Source organism: Halichoerus grypus, chromosome X (assembly GCF_964656455.1).
Source record: "Halichoerus grypus chromosome X, mHalGry1.hap1.1, whole genome shotgun sequence".
Lineage (NCBI taxonomy): Eukaryota > Metazoa > Chordata > Mammalia > Carnivora > Phocidae > Halichoerus > Halichoerus grypus.
Window position 1 is genome coordinate 86,380,044 of NC_135727.1, and position 17,030 is coordinate 86,397,073.

General features: G+C 37.8%; 1 protein-coding gene across 6 annotated transcripts in view; it reads left to right on the plus strand.

Annotated features, from left to right (window-relative positions):
• Positions 1 to 17,030, plus strand: part of FAM120C (family with sequence similarity 120 member C) — a 106,639-nt gene that overhangs the window by 44,733 nt on the left and 44,876 nt on the right. For all 6 annotated transcript variants that reach the window (XM_078064600.1, XM_078064601.1, XM_078064602.1 and 3 more), the window contains exons 8-10: positions 373 to 646; positions 1,503 to 1,674; positions 16,610 to 16,859. In XM_078064600.1, the coding sequence (XP_077920726.1) occupies positions 373 to 646; positions 1,503 to 1,674; positions 16,610 to 16,859 (696 nt within the window). The remainder of the gene's footprint in view (positions 1 to 372; positions 647 to 1,502; positions 1,675 to 16,609; positions 16,860 to 17,030) is intronic.

The window sequence follows — 17,030 nt, forward strand, 5'->3', positions numbered from 1 at the left end:
GGTTTCAGTTATAATTAGTTTCTTAGAATGTAAGCTGACTCTAGACATGGCCTCTTATAAGGTGTAGAGGAAATATATCAGGTCCAATACTTAGTGTCTTGACTTCCAGAGGGTTTGTAAAAATCCTTAGGATCAGAACATAAATCTTCAGTTGGAATTTCTTTTTTTTTTTCCTTTGAGTATACGCATATGTTTATATCTTTGGGGTTTTTTCCAACTGAATTATTTTATTATGTTATGTTAGTCACCATACAGTACATCATTAGTTTTTGATGTAGTGTTCAATGATTCGTTATTTGCATATAACACCCAGTGCTCATTACAACACGTGCCCTCCTTTATCCCTTCTACATGGTCTTTTGAAATTTTTAGTCACATCACAGAAACACTTCAGCAGCAGCCTGGATGGGAGGATCCAAATGGTGACAGAGGGTCCTGGGTACAGCCCATCGATGCTGGAGTTGCAGATACCAACCTGGGTGATGGAGAGCCCCACATCCCATCCCTGCTGTCTATGTCTACAAGGAACCACATGGACATCACCATTCCGCCCTTACCTCCAGTAGCTCCCGAAGTCTTGCGGGTTGCTGAGCACAGACACCGAAGGGGTCTTATGTACCCATATATCTATCATGTCCTCACTAAGGTAAGAGAGCACATCAGCACCTCCCTCCCTGCTTTTAACATTGTACTTCACACTTCCTAGAACCATAAGTTACCAGAGAAAATTCTAATTGTTATCTGAAGGGAGATAAAAGGAAACCAAGTATACTGGGGCCCCTCATTGCATTAAGGGCCTCAGGTGAAGTGAGACCAGCAGGAGATAGAACTTTATAATAAATGAGGCCCCAAGAAGAGAACTATAATTGTGAGATTTCTTTTTTTTTTTAAGATTTTATTTATTTGACAGAGAGAGACAGCGAGAGAGGGAACACAAGCAGGGAGAGTGGGACAGGGAGAAGCAGGCTTCCCTGCTGAGCAGGGAGCCTGATGCGGGGCTCGATCCCAGGACCCTGGTATTATAACCTGTGCCGAAGGCAGACGCTTAAGGACTGAGCCACCCAGGCGCCCCTAATTGTGAGATTTCAAAGAAGATCATGCACCATGTTGGTAGACTGTGGTCTAGGGCTAGACACAGTCTAAGAAAAGGCTTTATGCCCTTGTTCTTTACCTCTTCCTGTACTTCTCCAGAGCTGTTTCCTTCCTCCAGTCTTACCATACAAATCTATCCCCCAGCAAAATGTCTAAGATGTGACTTTCCCCATTTAGTCAGCTACAGTCAGTCATAGCAGAGACTCTAAAGATGGAGCATAGCTTTTAAGCTGGCTATGGTCATTTGGGCTTATTACAGCTTCTTTTTATTCTGAAACTGTTAAATACAAGTAGAAAATTTGGTAGCTTGGCTACAGAGGCCAAAGTTCATTACTGATTCTTCTCAGTTCAATTCCAAACCTTGAGGTAACTCATTTTGTTCTTTGTCCTGGACCATTTTTTTTTGTTAGGGTGAGATTAAGATCCCCGTATGTATTGAGGATGAGTGTAACATGGAGCTGCCTCCAGCTGCTCTCCTGTTCCGGTCAGCACGTCAGTATGTTTATGGGGTACTTTTCAGTCTGGCAGAAACACAGCGGAAAATGGAACGCCTGGCCATACGGCGGCGGCTACCTGTGGAAGGTGAGTTTAGTTCTAGCTTCAGCAGCTCTCTCAAAGCTTGGTATGGAACAAAAATGTCTGTGCAAGCACCTCATACTTTTGGCTGTGGAGCAGTCTTTGAGAAAATACATAATTTGCCAGAATACATATTGGTATGGGTAATGCATGAACTTAAGCCTCAGTTCTTTAATCATTAAGCATTCAGAGTAACTACTACTTGTAAGAACCATGCTGGACTTTGAGAATGTAGAGGTATATCTGACATAGTTTTTCCTCCTCAGTAAGGTTTTGTTTTGGATTTGATCCCTTAGAGAGTTGGAGCCATTGAGATGTTTTAAGCTGCAGAGTGACATGGTCAAATTAGTGTGTTCAAAAGAACCCTCTAGATTTCTGCTTCTGGGAAGATGGAGTATATACTTTTCCTTATTCCTCCTGCTAAATACAACTAACAGCCCAGGACATTATATATATAACAAGCACAAGACATTCTAAAAGGTGAAGAGAAGAAGGCAGACTGGCTAAGGACTTTGGGATCCAAGGAATAATGCAGTGGTGAGTTCCCTGGGTTTTCTTATTGCTGCATATATCCTAAACTAGGTGTGGGACAAGCCAGCAGCCCAGAAACACCCAACAGGTACAGACCAGTAAAAGCCCCAAGAAATGCCTTCTCACACTAGTCAAAGGCCCCAAAAGAAACAACCTAGCAACACAGAAAATTTTTAGATAATAACCACTCTACTCTAGCCAAATACCACAAAAAAACTGTGGCCCACTCTCACCCCTACTAGCAAAGGCCAGATAAATAACCTAGATTTCTATCCTTGCCAGACTGTAACAAGGGAGAGAGAGGAGCTGAGTGGGGAGCCAGGACTTTCAGTCCCACTGGGCAGTGATGAGATAGCATCTCCCTTCACTCACCGGAGTGGTGTCAGAAAATACCTGCTAAAACACAAGATTAAAATAAGATCCTTTTAAAATATTAAAGATCCTTTTAAAAGATTGAAATAAGAGTCTTTTAAAATAACATCCCAAATGTCCAGGTTTCAACTGAAAATCCTTCATCATACTAAGAACCAAAAAGATTTCAAACTGAGCTCTCAAACCAAGGAAAGAAAGTCAATAGGTGCCATCGTTGAGATGACACAGATGTTTGAATTACCTGACAAGGATTTCAAAGCAGTCATCATAAAAATGCTTTGACAAAGAATTCTGAACATGCATGATACAAATTAAAAATAGAAAGTCTTAGCAAAGAAACAGAAGATAGAAGAAATGGAAATTAAGAACTAAAAAATTCAAAAACAAATAAAATACTCAATAGGTGGGTTAAACAGCAAATTGGAGACAACAGAAGAAATAATCAGTGAATGTGGAGACAGGTCAATAGAAATTACCCAATCTGAATAATAGAAAATAGGCTGAAAAAATGGACAGGGATCAGTGAAACCAGACCAAAAGATCTAATATTTGTGTCATCACAGTTCCAGAAGGAGAGGAGGAAGAGGGTGGGACAGCAGATGTATTCAAATAAATAATGGCTCGAATATTACCAAATTTGGGAAAAAAACAAGCCTACAGATTCAGGAAGCTGAGTGAATTATAAACAGTATAAACCCAAAGAAATCCATGTGAAGATATATTGTGGCGAAACTTTTGAAAGCTCAAGGCAGAAAAATTATTGAAAGCAGCCAGAGAAAAGCAATGCTTTACCTATTGTGGCAAAATAATATGAATAACAGCTGATCCCTCATCAGAAGCCAGAGTCCAGAAGGAAGTTGCACAACATTTTCAAGGGCTGAAAGGGAAGAAACAAGTTAGAATTCTATATCAAACAAAAACATCCTCCAGGAATGAAGGAGAAATCAACATATTTTCAGATGATGGAAAACTAGGATAATTTTTCACAAGCAGAGCTACAGTAAAAGAAGGGCTAAAGGTATTCCTGTACACAAAAAGGAAATGATAAAAGGAGGAATCTTGGGAGGAGCTTGGGAATATGACAGAGTAGGAGGACCCTGAGCTCACCCCGTCCCATGTTTCCAACTAGATATCATCCGCATCCAAGTCAATAAACTAGAGAGCGATCTGAAGACTGGCAGAACAAACTCCACAAACAGTAGACAGATCTGTTCATACTTATTTCCGAGTATGTTGGGGGACTTCTGCAACAAGGAGCTGGCAGGTGCCATTTTCCATCCCCACCTGTCAGCATAAGTACAGAGACACCTGCTGGAGGTGGGGCTGCACAGACACTTGGCACCTAACTCACTAGCAGTGCTCCATGCTCACGAGTTCTCCTGAGGACTTACCCACTCCAAGCTTGCTGGCCTTGGCCCTGGGCTCAGGGCAGTTTTTTTAAAAGATTTATTTATTTTAGAGAGAGACACACAGAGAGAGAAAGCACAAGAAAGAGGGGCAGAGGGAGAGGGAAAGAGAATCCCAAGCAGACTACGCGTTGAGCACAGAGCCTGATTCGGGGCTTGATCCCACCACCTGAGCTGAAACCAAGAGTTGGGCGCTTGCAGGGTGCCTGGGTGGCTCAGTCGGTTAAGCATCTGCTATCAGCTCAAGTCATAATCCCAGGGTCCTGGAATCGAGCCCCGCATCAGGCTGTCTGCTCGGCGGGGAGCCTGCTTCTCCCTCTCTCTGCCTGCCACTCCACTTGCTTGTGCTCTCTCTCTGTCAAATGAATAAATACAATCTTTAAAAAAAAAAAAAAGTTAGGGGCGCCTGGATGGCTCAGTCTGTTAAGCGTCTGCCTTTGGCTCAGATCATGACCGAGCCCCTCATCAGGCTCCCTGCTCAGTGGGGCACCTGCTTCTCCCTCTCCCCCTCCCCCTGCTTGTGCTCTCTCTCTCTCTCTCTCTCTCTCTGTCAAATAAATAAAATCTTTAAACATAAAAAAAATAAAATAAAGAGTAAAAAAGTAATAAAATATTAAAAAATAAAAAGAGTTGGGCATTTAACCGACTATACCACCTAAGCACCCCAGGGCAAGTTTTGTTAAAGCTAAGCAGGTGCCCCACCTAGCTACCAGGTGCACAGCATGCATGTCTGTCATACTGTGCTTAGCTGTGCACCCCTAGCCACGCTTGTGTACACATGCCCCCAGCTACCAGCATGTACCACACTGAGCAGCAGTCCTCCGGGCACCTTTGTGCATGTACCCAGCCGAGCACCCACAGGCACCATCTCCCACCATGCCCAGGTGTGCACCCCCAGCTGCTCTTGTGTGCCTGGCCACCCAGTGTGCAGCCTCCAGCCACTGCAGCACTAAAGGAGATCTGGCATAGGACTAGTGGCCCAGTGCACATTTTGCTAATACAACTGCCCTGTTTGCATTCCCTGGTGGGCATGCCCCACTCCCCCAGAGCTAGCCTGCCTGGGTCCCACTACCACCATAGAGAGCAAGCACAACCCACAACAGGCAGAGAGTCAGTGCTGATGACTACATAGAAAGGTAAAAGGACTCATAAACAATAGGAGGGCAAAAGCAACATGCATAGGATACTCTCCTGAAGTGCCAGGTTCTGGTGAACAGGGGGTTAACACTCCAGGACCTCTTCTTCATAAAGTCAATACTTTCAAGAGCAGAAGATGCAACTGACTTTCTTAACACAGAGAAATTGACACAGAGAGGCAGACAAAATGAGAAAACAGAGAAATTTATCCCAAATGAAAGAAAGGATAAGGCCACAGACAGAGATCTAAGCAAAACAGATATAAGTAACATGCTGGATAAAGACATTAAAGCAATGATCATAAAAATACTCACTGAACTTGAGAAAAGAGCAGAAGACATGAGTGAGACATTTAACACAGAGGGAATAACATAGCAAAGATAAAGGGTGCAATCAATGACATGAGAAACACACTTGATGGAATGAACAGCAGGATAGAAGAAGCAGAGGAACATGTACATGGAAACAAATGAAAATGAATTAGTGACCTAGGAGACAGAGTAATGGAAAGTAATCAAGCTGAATAAAGGAGAGAGAAAAGAATTATGCAAAATGAGAATAGACTTAGGGAAGTCATTGACTCCATTAAATGTAATAACATTTATATTACAGGAGTCTCAGAAGAGAGAGAGGTGGTCAGAAAATTTATTTGAAGAAGTAACAGCTGAAAACTTCCCTAATCTGGGGAAGGAAACAGATACTCAGGTACAGGAGGCACAGAGAACCCCCAACAGAATCAACAAAAGCTGACCAACAGCAAGACATATTGTAATTAAATTTATAAAATATGGTGATAAAGAAAAAATTCTAAAAGTAGCAAGATAAAACAAGTCATTAACTTACAAGGGAAGAGTCATAAGGCTAGCAGGAGATTTTGCAACAGAAACTTTGCAAGCCAGGAGGGAATGGCATGATATATTCAAAGAGCTGAATGGGAGAAATCAGCAGCCAAGAATACTCTATCCAGCAAGGCTATCATTCAGAATAGAAGGAGACATAAAGAGTTCCCCAGACAAACAAACCTAAAGGAGTTCATGACCACTAAACCAGCCCTACAAGAAATATTAAAAGGGACACTTTGAGTGGAAAGGAGAGACCAAAAGTGACAATATAGAGGTAGGAAACACAAAAACAGTAAAAATGAATATTTCTGTAAAAAATCAGTCAAGGAACTCACAAAAAGGGACATACAATATAATAACATATACCTAAAATGTGGGAAGGAGAGGAGAAAACAATGGTTCAAACATAAACGACCATCAACTTAATATAGACTGCTTTATGCAGAAGAGGTTATGTACAAGCCTAATAGCAATCATATGTCAAAAACCACTAATAAATATGCAAAAAATTAAGAGAAAGAAATCAAATATAGCACTAAAGAAAATCAGCAAAACATGAAAGACAGAAAGACAGGAAAGAATCAGAGAAAATCTTTAGAAACATGCAGAAAACATAATAAAATGGCAATAAATACATATTTATTAATAATTACTTTGAATGTAAATGGAATAAATGTTCCAATCAAAAGACATAGGGTGGCAGAATGGATTAAAAAAAAAACAAGACCCATCTGTATGCTACCTACAAGAGACACATTTTAGACCTAAAGACACCTGCACATTTAAAGTGAGAAGATGGAGAAATGTCTATCATGCAAATGGATGTAAAAACAAAGCCAGAGTACCAATACGTGTATCAGGCAAAATAGACATTAAAAGAAAGACTGCAACAAGGGACAAAGGAGGGCACTATATAACAATAAAGGGGACAGTACAACAAAAAGATGTAACAATTGTGAATATTTAGGCACCTAAGAGCACCTAAATACATAAAACAGTTAATAACAAATATAAAGGAACTAATTGATAATAATACAATAATAGTAGTGGAGTTTAACACCCCAATTATGTCAATGGATAGATCATCTAAACAGAACATCAACAAGGAAACAATGGCGTTTAATGACACACTGGAACAGATGAATTTAAAAGATGTATTCAGAACATTCCATCCTGAAACAACAGAATAGACATTCTTTTTAAGTGCAAAAAGAACATTCTCCAGAATAGATCACATATTAGGCCACAGTACAAGTCTCAAAAAGTTCAAGAAGATAAAAATCATACCTTGCGTATTTTCTGACCACAACAGAAAGCGATGAAAACTAGGAAACTAGAAGTCAACCATAAAAAAAAAAATCTGGAAAGACCACAAATACATGGAGGTTAAATAACATGCTACTAAACAATGACTGGCTCAACCAGGAAATCAAAGAAGCAGCAAAATGTACACAGAAACAAATAAAAATGAAAACACAATGGTCCCAAACCTCTGGTATGCAGCAAAAGCAGTACTAAGAGGCAAGTTTATAGCAATACAGGTCTGCCTCAAAATACAAGAAAAATCTCAAATAACCTAACCTTACACCTAAAGGAGCTAGAAGAAGAAGAGAAAACCTAAAACTAGCAGAAGGAAAGAAATAATAAACATTAGAGCAGAAATAAATGATATACAAAGTAAAAAACATTAGAACCAATCAATGAAACCAGGAGGTGGTTCCTTGCAAAAATCAGTAAAATTGATAAATCTCTAGCTAGACTTTCAAGAAAAAAAGAGAAGGACTCAAATAAATAAGATCACAAATGAGAGGAGAAATAACAACCAATACCACAGATATACATACAAACAATCGTAAGAGAATATTATGAAAAACTATATGCAACAAATTGGACAGCCTAGAAGAAATGGGTAAATTCTTAGAAACATATAAACCACCAAAACAGAAACAGGAAGAAATAGGAAATTTGAACAAACCAATAAGCAGCAAAGAAATTGATTCAGTAATGGAAAAACTCCCAACAAACAGAAGTCCAGGACCAGGTGGCTTCATAGGCAAATTCTACCAAACACTTCAAGAAGAGTTAATACCTATTCTTCTCAAACTATTCCAGAAAATAGAAAAGGAAAGAAAATTTCCAAATTCATTCTATGACTCCAGCATTACCTTTATACCAAAACTAGTTAAAGACACCACTAGAAAAGAGAACTACAGACCAATATCTCTCATGAATATAGATATAAAAATCCTCAACAAAATACTAGCACACCAAGTCCAACAACATTAAAAAAATCATTCAACATGATACAGCACATCAGTAGGAGAAAGGACAAGAACCACATGATCATTTCAATAGATGCTGAAAAAGCATTTAACAAAGTACAACATCCATTTATGATAAAAACCCTCAACAAAATAGGTTTAGAGGAAATGTACCTCAATATAATAAAGGCCATCTATGAAAAACCCACAGGAAACATCATCCTTAATAGGGATGAACTGAGAGCTTTTCCCCTAAGGTCAATAACAAGACAAGGATGTCCACTCTCACCACTTTTATTTAACATAGTACTGGAATTTCTAGCCACAGCAATCAGACAACAAAAAGAAATAAAAGGAATCCAGATCGGTAAGAAAGAAGTAAAACTCTATTTGTAGATGACATGATACTATATGTAGGAAAACCTAAAGACCACCAAAAAACGGCTAGAACTGATAAAGAAATTCAGTAAAGTCGCAGGAATCAAAATCAATGTACAGAAATCTGTTGCATTTTATACACCAATAATGAAGCAGCAGAAAGAGAAATTTTAAAAATTCCATTTGTAATTGCACCCAAAATAATGATACATAGGAATAAAGTTAACCAAAGAGGTGAAAGATCTTTGCTGTCAAAACTATAAAACACTGATGAACTAAATTGAAGATGTCATACAGAGATAGAAAGACATTCCATGCTCCTGGATTGAAAAAACAAATATTGTTAAAATGTTCTGTACTACCCAAAGCAGTCTACATATTTAATGCAATCCCTATCCAAATACAACAGCATTTTTCACAGAGCTAGAACAAGCAATCCTAAAATGTGTATGTAACCACCAAAGAACCCAAATAGCCAAAGCAACCTTGAAAAAGAAAAGCAAAGCTGGAGGCATCACAATTCCAGACTTCAAGTTATATTACAAAGCTGTAGTAAATCAAAATAGTATGGTACTGGCACAAAAATAGACACATAGATCAATGGAACAGAATAGAAAATGCAGAAATAAACCCACAATTATGTGGTCAATTAGTCTTCAACAGAGCAGGAAAGCATATCCAGTAGGAAAAAGACAGTCTCTTCAAACAAGTGCTGCTGGGAAAACTGGACAGCGACATTGAAAAGAATGGTCCACTTACAGCATACACAAAATAAATTCAAAATGGATTAAAGACCTAAATGTGAGATGAGAAGTCAGGAAAATCCTAGAAGAGAACACAGGCAGTAACTTCTTTGACATTAGCTGTAGTAACTTTTTTCTAGATAGGTTTCCCAAGGCAAGGGAAACAAAAGCAAAAAGAAACTATTGGAACTGCATCAACATAAAAAGCTTCTGTACCGCAAAGGAAACAATCAAGAAAACTAAAAGGCAACCTCCAGAATGGGAGAAGATATTTGCAAATTACATATCCACTAAAAGGCTAGTATCCAAAATATATAAAGGACTTATAAAACTCAAAGCAATAACCCAATAAAAAAATGGGCAGAAGACATGAACAGACATTTCTCCAAAGAAGACATCTAGGTAGCCAACAGGTACATGAAAAGATGCTCAACATCACTCATCATCAGAGAAATGTATATCAAAACTACAATGAGATAATACCTCACACCTGTCAGAACGGCTAAAATCAAAAACACAAGAAACAACAGGTGTTGGTGAGGATGTAGAGAAAGGGGAACCCTCTTGCAGTGTTGGTGAGAATGCAAAGTTGTACAGCCACTGTGCAAAACAGTGTGGAGGTTCCTCAAAAATTTAAGCCTGGAACTACTTTATGATCCAGTAATTGCACTACTGGGTATTTACCCAAACAGAGACACTAATTCAAAGGGATACATGCACCCCTGTGTTTATAGCAGTATTATTTATAATAGCCATGATATGGAAGCAGCCCAAGTGTCCATCAATTGATGGATGGATAAAGATGTGGTATGTGTATGGAATATAATGGAATATTGTATTGGAATATATAATGGAATGTTATTAAGCCCTAATAATAATGAAATCTTGCCATTTGCAATAATATTGGTGGAGGTAGAGGGTATAATGCTCAGCAAAATAAGTCAGAGAAAGACAAATACCATATGATTTCACTCAAGTGTGGAATTTAAGAAACAAAACAAACAAGCAAAGGAAAAAAAAAGATAATCAAAGCAAGAAACAGACTTTAAATCATAGGGAACAAACTCATGGTTACCGGATGGTAGGGAGTAGGGGGATGGGGAAGGAAATCAAGGAGTACACATGTCATGATGAGCACAGGGTGGTGTATGAAAGTGTTGAATCACTGTATTATACACCTGAAACTAATAACACTGTATGTTAGCTAACTAGAATTAAAGCAAAACTTAAAGAAGGAATCTTGCAACATCAGGAAGGAAGGAAAGACAATGGAGAGAACAAATATGTAGGTAAAAACAATAGACTTTGCTTTTCTTGAGTTTTCTAAATTATGTTTCACAGTTGAAGCAAAAGTGTCACTGCTTAATTTGGTTCTTGGTGTCTATAGGGAAAATATGTAAGACAATTCTAAGTGGGGAAGATTAAAGGGATGTAACCGGTGAGGTTTCTATACTTGAACCGGTAAAATGTCAACACCAGTAGACTGTGGTAACTTATGTGTACATAATGCAATGCCTAGAAAATGCACTAGAAAAGGTGTACACAGAAATACTCAAAAACACTATAGATAAATCAACATGAAATTCTAAAATAAGTTCATGTAACCTATAGGAAGGGAAGAGGAAGAAAGCAGAGATATGAAAAACAGAGAGAACAAACCAAAAAAAATGATAGACTTAAGCCCTAACATATCAATAATTACATTAAATGTAGTGGTCTAATTACACCAATTAAAATACAGTCATTGACAGACTAGATAAAAATCATGACCCAATTATATGTTGTCTCCAAAAATTCACTTCAAAGATAAATGATATGTATGTTGAAAGTAGAATGATGGAAAATTATATACCATGAAAACATTAATCAAAAGAAATTAGGAATGGCTGTATTAATACCACATAAAGTAGACTTAAGAGTAAAGCAAATTGCCAGGGAGAGAGAGGGATATTATATACTGGTAAAAGGGTCAATATACCAAGAAGACTAGCAATCCTAAATGTGTATTACCAAATCACGGAGCCACAAAATATGTGATGGAAGAACTGAGAAACTGGGTGCCTGGGTGACTCAGTCATTAAGCGTCTGCCTTCCGCTCAGGTCATGATCCCAGGGTCCTGGGATCGAGCCCCACATTGGGCTCCCTGCTCGGCGGGAAGCCTGCTTCTCCCTCTCCCACTCCCCCTGCTTGCGTTCCCTCTCTCGCTCTCTCTATCAAATAAATAAAATATTAAAAAAACCAAACAAACAAAAAAGAACTGAGAAACTTAGAAAGAGACAAATCCACAATTATAATCAGACTTCAACTACCCTTTCAATAATGAGTAGAACAACTAGACAGAAAATCATCAGGAATATAGAACTCAACAATACCATCAATGAATAGGATCTAATTGACTCTTAATAGAACATGCAACAGGGGCACCTGGGTGGCTCAGTTGTTAAGTGTCTGCCTTCGGCTCAGGTCATGATCCCAGGGTCCTGGGATCACGCCCCGCATCGGGCTCCCTGCTCGACGGGAAGCCTGCTTCTCCCTCTCCCACTCCCCCTGCTTGTGTTCCCTCTCTCGCTGTGTCTCTCTCTGTCAAATAAATAAAAAATCTTTAAAAAAAAATAGTACATGCAACAAGAGCAAAGTATATGTTCTTTTCACATGCCCACAGAACATATACATGATAGATTATATCCTGGACCATAAAACAAAACTCAGTAAATTTAAGAGAATTAAAATTATACAGAGTATATTCTCAGACCACTATGGAATCAAACTAGAAATCAACAACAGAAAGATAATAGGAAAATCAATAAATACTTGGAAAATAACAAAGCACTGCACTTTTATACAATCCATGGGTCAAAGAGCAAGTCTCAAGAGAAAGAAAGAAATACGTGGAACTAAATGAAAATAAAAATACAGTATATTAGAGTCTGAAATGGAGCTAAATTGCTGAGAAGGAAATTTATAGTACTAAATGCTCAAATTAGAAAAGGGGAAACATTTCTAATCTGTCGTCTGAATTTTCACCTCAAGAAACAAGAAGAGGTGAAAGCTAAACCTGCAGCAAACCAAAGTGAAGAATTAATAATAAAGAGCAAAAATCAGTGAAATTGAAAACAGAAAAATAACAGAGTAATTAATGAAACAAAAACCTGGTTCTTTGCAAAGAACAATAAAATTGACAAACTTCTAGAAAGTCTGCAAAGAAGAAAATAGGGAATACACAGACTACTAATATCAACAATGAGGCAGGGAATAACACCATAGTACCTACAGATATCCAAAGGATTATATGGGAATACTGTAAACAACTCCACACATAAATTTGACAACTTAAACAAAATGGGTCAATTTCTCAAAATTACAAACTACCACAACACACCTAATATGAAATAGATAACTTGAATAGCCCTGTAAATATTAATTAAATTTTCCCAAAAAAGAAATCTGACTGAATTGGTTTCACTGGAGAATTCTACCAGATTTTTAACAAATTATTTTCAAACCCATATGTTGTACAACTGAAACTAATATAACATTGTATGTCAATTATATTTCAATAATAAATTTTTAAAAAATTTTAATGTAATCTCTATACCCAACATGGGGCTCAAACTCATGACCCTTCAGTCAAGAGTTGGATGCTCTACTGACTGAGCCAACCAGGCACCCCTCAATAATAATTTTTTTAAAAACAAATACATAGAGTGTGTCTCAAATCTTTTAATTTCCAATAATGCTTTACACGGGCACTTATTGTGGACAATAAATCTTTAAATTAAAAAAAAAAGAATTGCCATCAATTCTACACAAATCTTTTTCAGAAAATAGGAGAGAACACTTCCCAATTCACTCTATGAAGCCAGTATTACCCCAATACTAAAACCAGATAAAGAGAGTATATAAAAACAGTACTTCAGACCAGTATCCTTCATCAATATCAATGTGAAAGTTCTTAACAAGATATTCATCAGTAGAATTCAACAATATATAAAAAGAATTACACACCATTGCCCAGTAGGGTTTATTCCATCTTGCAAGACTGGTTCAATATTTGAAAAATCAGTCTATGTAATCTATCATATAAACAGGATAAAAAAGAAAATTAATATGGTCATCTCAATGGATGTGGAAAAATATTTAACAAAATTCAACAATTCACGATAAACTCTCAGAAAACTAGGAATAGAGAATTCCTTCAGCTATATAAAGATATAGTTCCTTCAACTATATAAAGATATAAAGATGTTCTTTATCAACTAGATAAAGAACATCTACAAAAACCTTACAGCTAACATTACAGTTCATGGTGAAAGACTGAATGTTTTTCTCCTAAAATCGGGAGCAAGGCTAGTTATGCCCTCACTGCTGCTCTTCAGCATAGCGTTGAACTTCTAGCCAGCATAGAACGGCAAGAAAATGATATAGAAGACATACAGATCGGAAAGGAAGAAATAAAAATGTCCCTAGTTGTAGATGACATAGTCTATGTAGAAAATCACAATCTACAACAAAATTCGTAGAACTAATAAGTGAGTTCATCTAGGTTGTAGGATACACAATAAATATACAGAAAATAATTGTATTATATTTCTGTATACTATGAATATGAGGAACCAAAATTAAAAAAATAAAATACCATTTATAATTCCTCCAAAGAAAATGAAATACTTAGGCATAAATATAACAAATGATGTTCAAGATCTGTATGCTGAAAATTATAAAATGCTGATGAAAGAAATCAGTGAACAACTACATAAATGGAGAGACATAGATCTCCATGAATTGGAAGACTCAACATAGTAAAATGTCAATTCTCTCCAAATTGATATGCAGGTTTAACACAATTCCTATCCAAATCCCAGCAGGATTCTTTGTAGATATATACAAGATTATTCTGATATTTATATGAAAAGACAAAGGAACTAGAACAGTTAAAACAGTTTTGAAAAGGAATAAGTTGGGAGCAATCACTCTACCTTGATTTACAAGACTTACTGCGTAGCTACAAAAATTAAGACTGTGTGGTATAGGTAGTGGTATAGACACATAGAGCAGTGGAACAGAATAGGGAACCCATAAATAGCCCCATGCAAGTAGAACCAACTGATTTTTGACAAAGCTGCAGAAGTACTTCATTAGAGGAAGCGTAGTCCTTTTAACAAATGGTACTAGATGAATTGGACATCCATAGGTGAACAAGTACCACACATCTAGATTACCGTCTAAAATATATAAAGAACTCTGAAAACTAAGCATTATGAAAACAGTGCAATTAGAAGATCAGCAAAAGAATACAGACATTTCACTGAAGAAATTATACATGTGGCAAATAAAGACATGTAAAGATATTTAACATCATTAACCATTAAAGAATTACAAATTAAAACCACAACGAGATATAACTCGTTATATATATATAACTCGTTAAATAATGGTGTTAATACAGCATGCTGGATTGGATGTGGAGGAACTAGATCACCCATAAATTGCTGGTAGGAATGTAAAATGGTACCACTGCTCTAGAAAATAATTTGGCATTTCCTTTCAAAACTCAAAATAGACTTACCGTGCAACCCAGCACTTACACCTTGGGGCATTTATCCCAGAGAAATGAAGACTTATTTTCATGCAGGAACTAATAAACAAATATTCATAGAAGATTTTATTCATAATGGCCCCAAACTGGAAACAACCCAGATGTCCTTCAAAAGATGAATGGTTAAATTGTGGTACATCCATACCATGGAGTACTACTTGGCAAAAAAAGTATTGATATATGCAACAACATGGAAGGATCCTAAGGGCATTATGCCAAGTGCAAATGCCAATCTCAGAAGGTTGTATACTATATAGTTGATTCCATTTATATAACATTCTCAAATTGACAAAATTGTAGGGATGGAGAACAGATTAGTGGTTGCCAGGGATTAGGGATGGTGCTGTGGGGCATTGGGTGTGACCATAAAAGGGGTAGCATAAAGTAGATCTTTGTGGTAATTGAATAGTTCTGTATCTTGATTGCAGTAGTGGTTCTACAAATCTACCGGCGACATAGAACTATACGCACAATTATACCAATGCCAACTTCCTAGCTTTGATATATTTTTTAAAGATTTTATTTATTTATTTGACAGAGAGAGACCCAGCGAGAGAGGGAACACAAGCAGGGGGAGTGGAAGAGGGAGAAGCAGGCTTCCTGCCGAGCAGGGAGCCCGATGCGGGGCTCGATCCCAGGACCCTGGGATCACGACCTGAGCCGAAGGCAGACGCTTAACAACTGAGCCACCCAGGCGCCCCCCTAGCTTTGATATTACAGTTGTTTTAGATATAACCTTTGGGGGAAACTGGGTAAAGGGTACAAAGGACCTCTCTCAACTATCTTTGCAACTCCTTGTAAATCAATTATTTCAAATTAAAAATTTTGTTAAAAAGAGCACTGTCACAGTTGTGGAGCATGCATATGAAGTAGACCAGACAGGATGAAGTCAGGGACAGCAGTCTGGAAGCTCTTGTCAGGTGATGAGATCTGAACCTCTGCAATATTTGTTGTGATGAAGAAAAGGGAACAGATATAAAGGATAATAAAGTAATAGAATCAGCAGGACCTTGGAAATAACCAGATGTGTAGGAGGTGAACGAGAATGCAGACTGTGGGATGACTTCCAGGTTTCTAGCTTGGGTAATTGAGTAGATGCTTGACGTCTTAAGTAAAAGAGGCCATAGCTTAAGAGCCTGAGGTATACCAGAAGTAGACAGAAGCCATGTTTTCCTCATCTGTTAAACCTTCAAAAATCTAAAAGATGTTGGTTTTTTGAGAATTTTGTGAAATTTTTAGAAATCTTTTGGAGTGTCCCATACTCTGTTATGAAGCCAGATATTTATGTAATTCTTCCTTGGACTTCTTTCCTTACTAGCCTGGTACATTTACTTAAATGAGTTTCTGTGTAATTAACTGTGTGACTTTGAGCCTTTATTTCTTCATCTGAAAAATGAACACTATATTTTATGATAAAATAGATATACTTCTCTCTCAGGATTAGAGTTCTGAGTTCTGAGAAGTAAATGAGATTTACATTTATATGTAAAGTTCTTAACATATCAAGCATCTGATAAGTGTTTACTACTCCTTCTGTTACTACTGCTAACAATAAAAATTACAACAAAAAATAAAAAAGTTGTTGAAATGTGACAGATCCTGTCAATTGTGGCCAGTTGCAGAAATGCTCAGACATTCTCTAGAGCCTGTTTTTCCTCAATTTCTGCTTTCCAGTTCCTTCAGTGATCCTCAAAGAGTGGTCTGCCTATAAAGGGAAGTCACCTCAAACCCCTGAGCTGGTGTCTGCACTGACATTTCGGGAATGGACTTGCCCAAACCTCAAGAAGCTCTGGCTAGGCAAAGCAGTCGAGGACAAGAACAGAAGGATGCGGGCCTTCCTGGCCTGTATGAAGTCAGATACACCCAGTATGCTCAATCCAGCTAATGTCCCAACCCATCTGCTGCTCATGTGCTGTGTACTCCGGTAAGACATGTGACAGGGAGGTGGCCAGTTCATTTCTCTTTTACTTTTTTTCACATTTCCTTTAAGCATGTGTTTTAATGGTGTTTTGGGATGGGGAGGTTTTTGTTTTATGTTTAGCTTAGAATTCAGAAACACTGAAATTGATTGCTGCAACAGTCTCCTCACTTCATG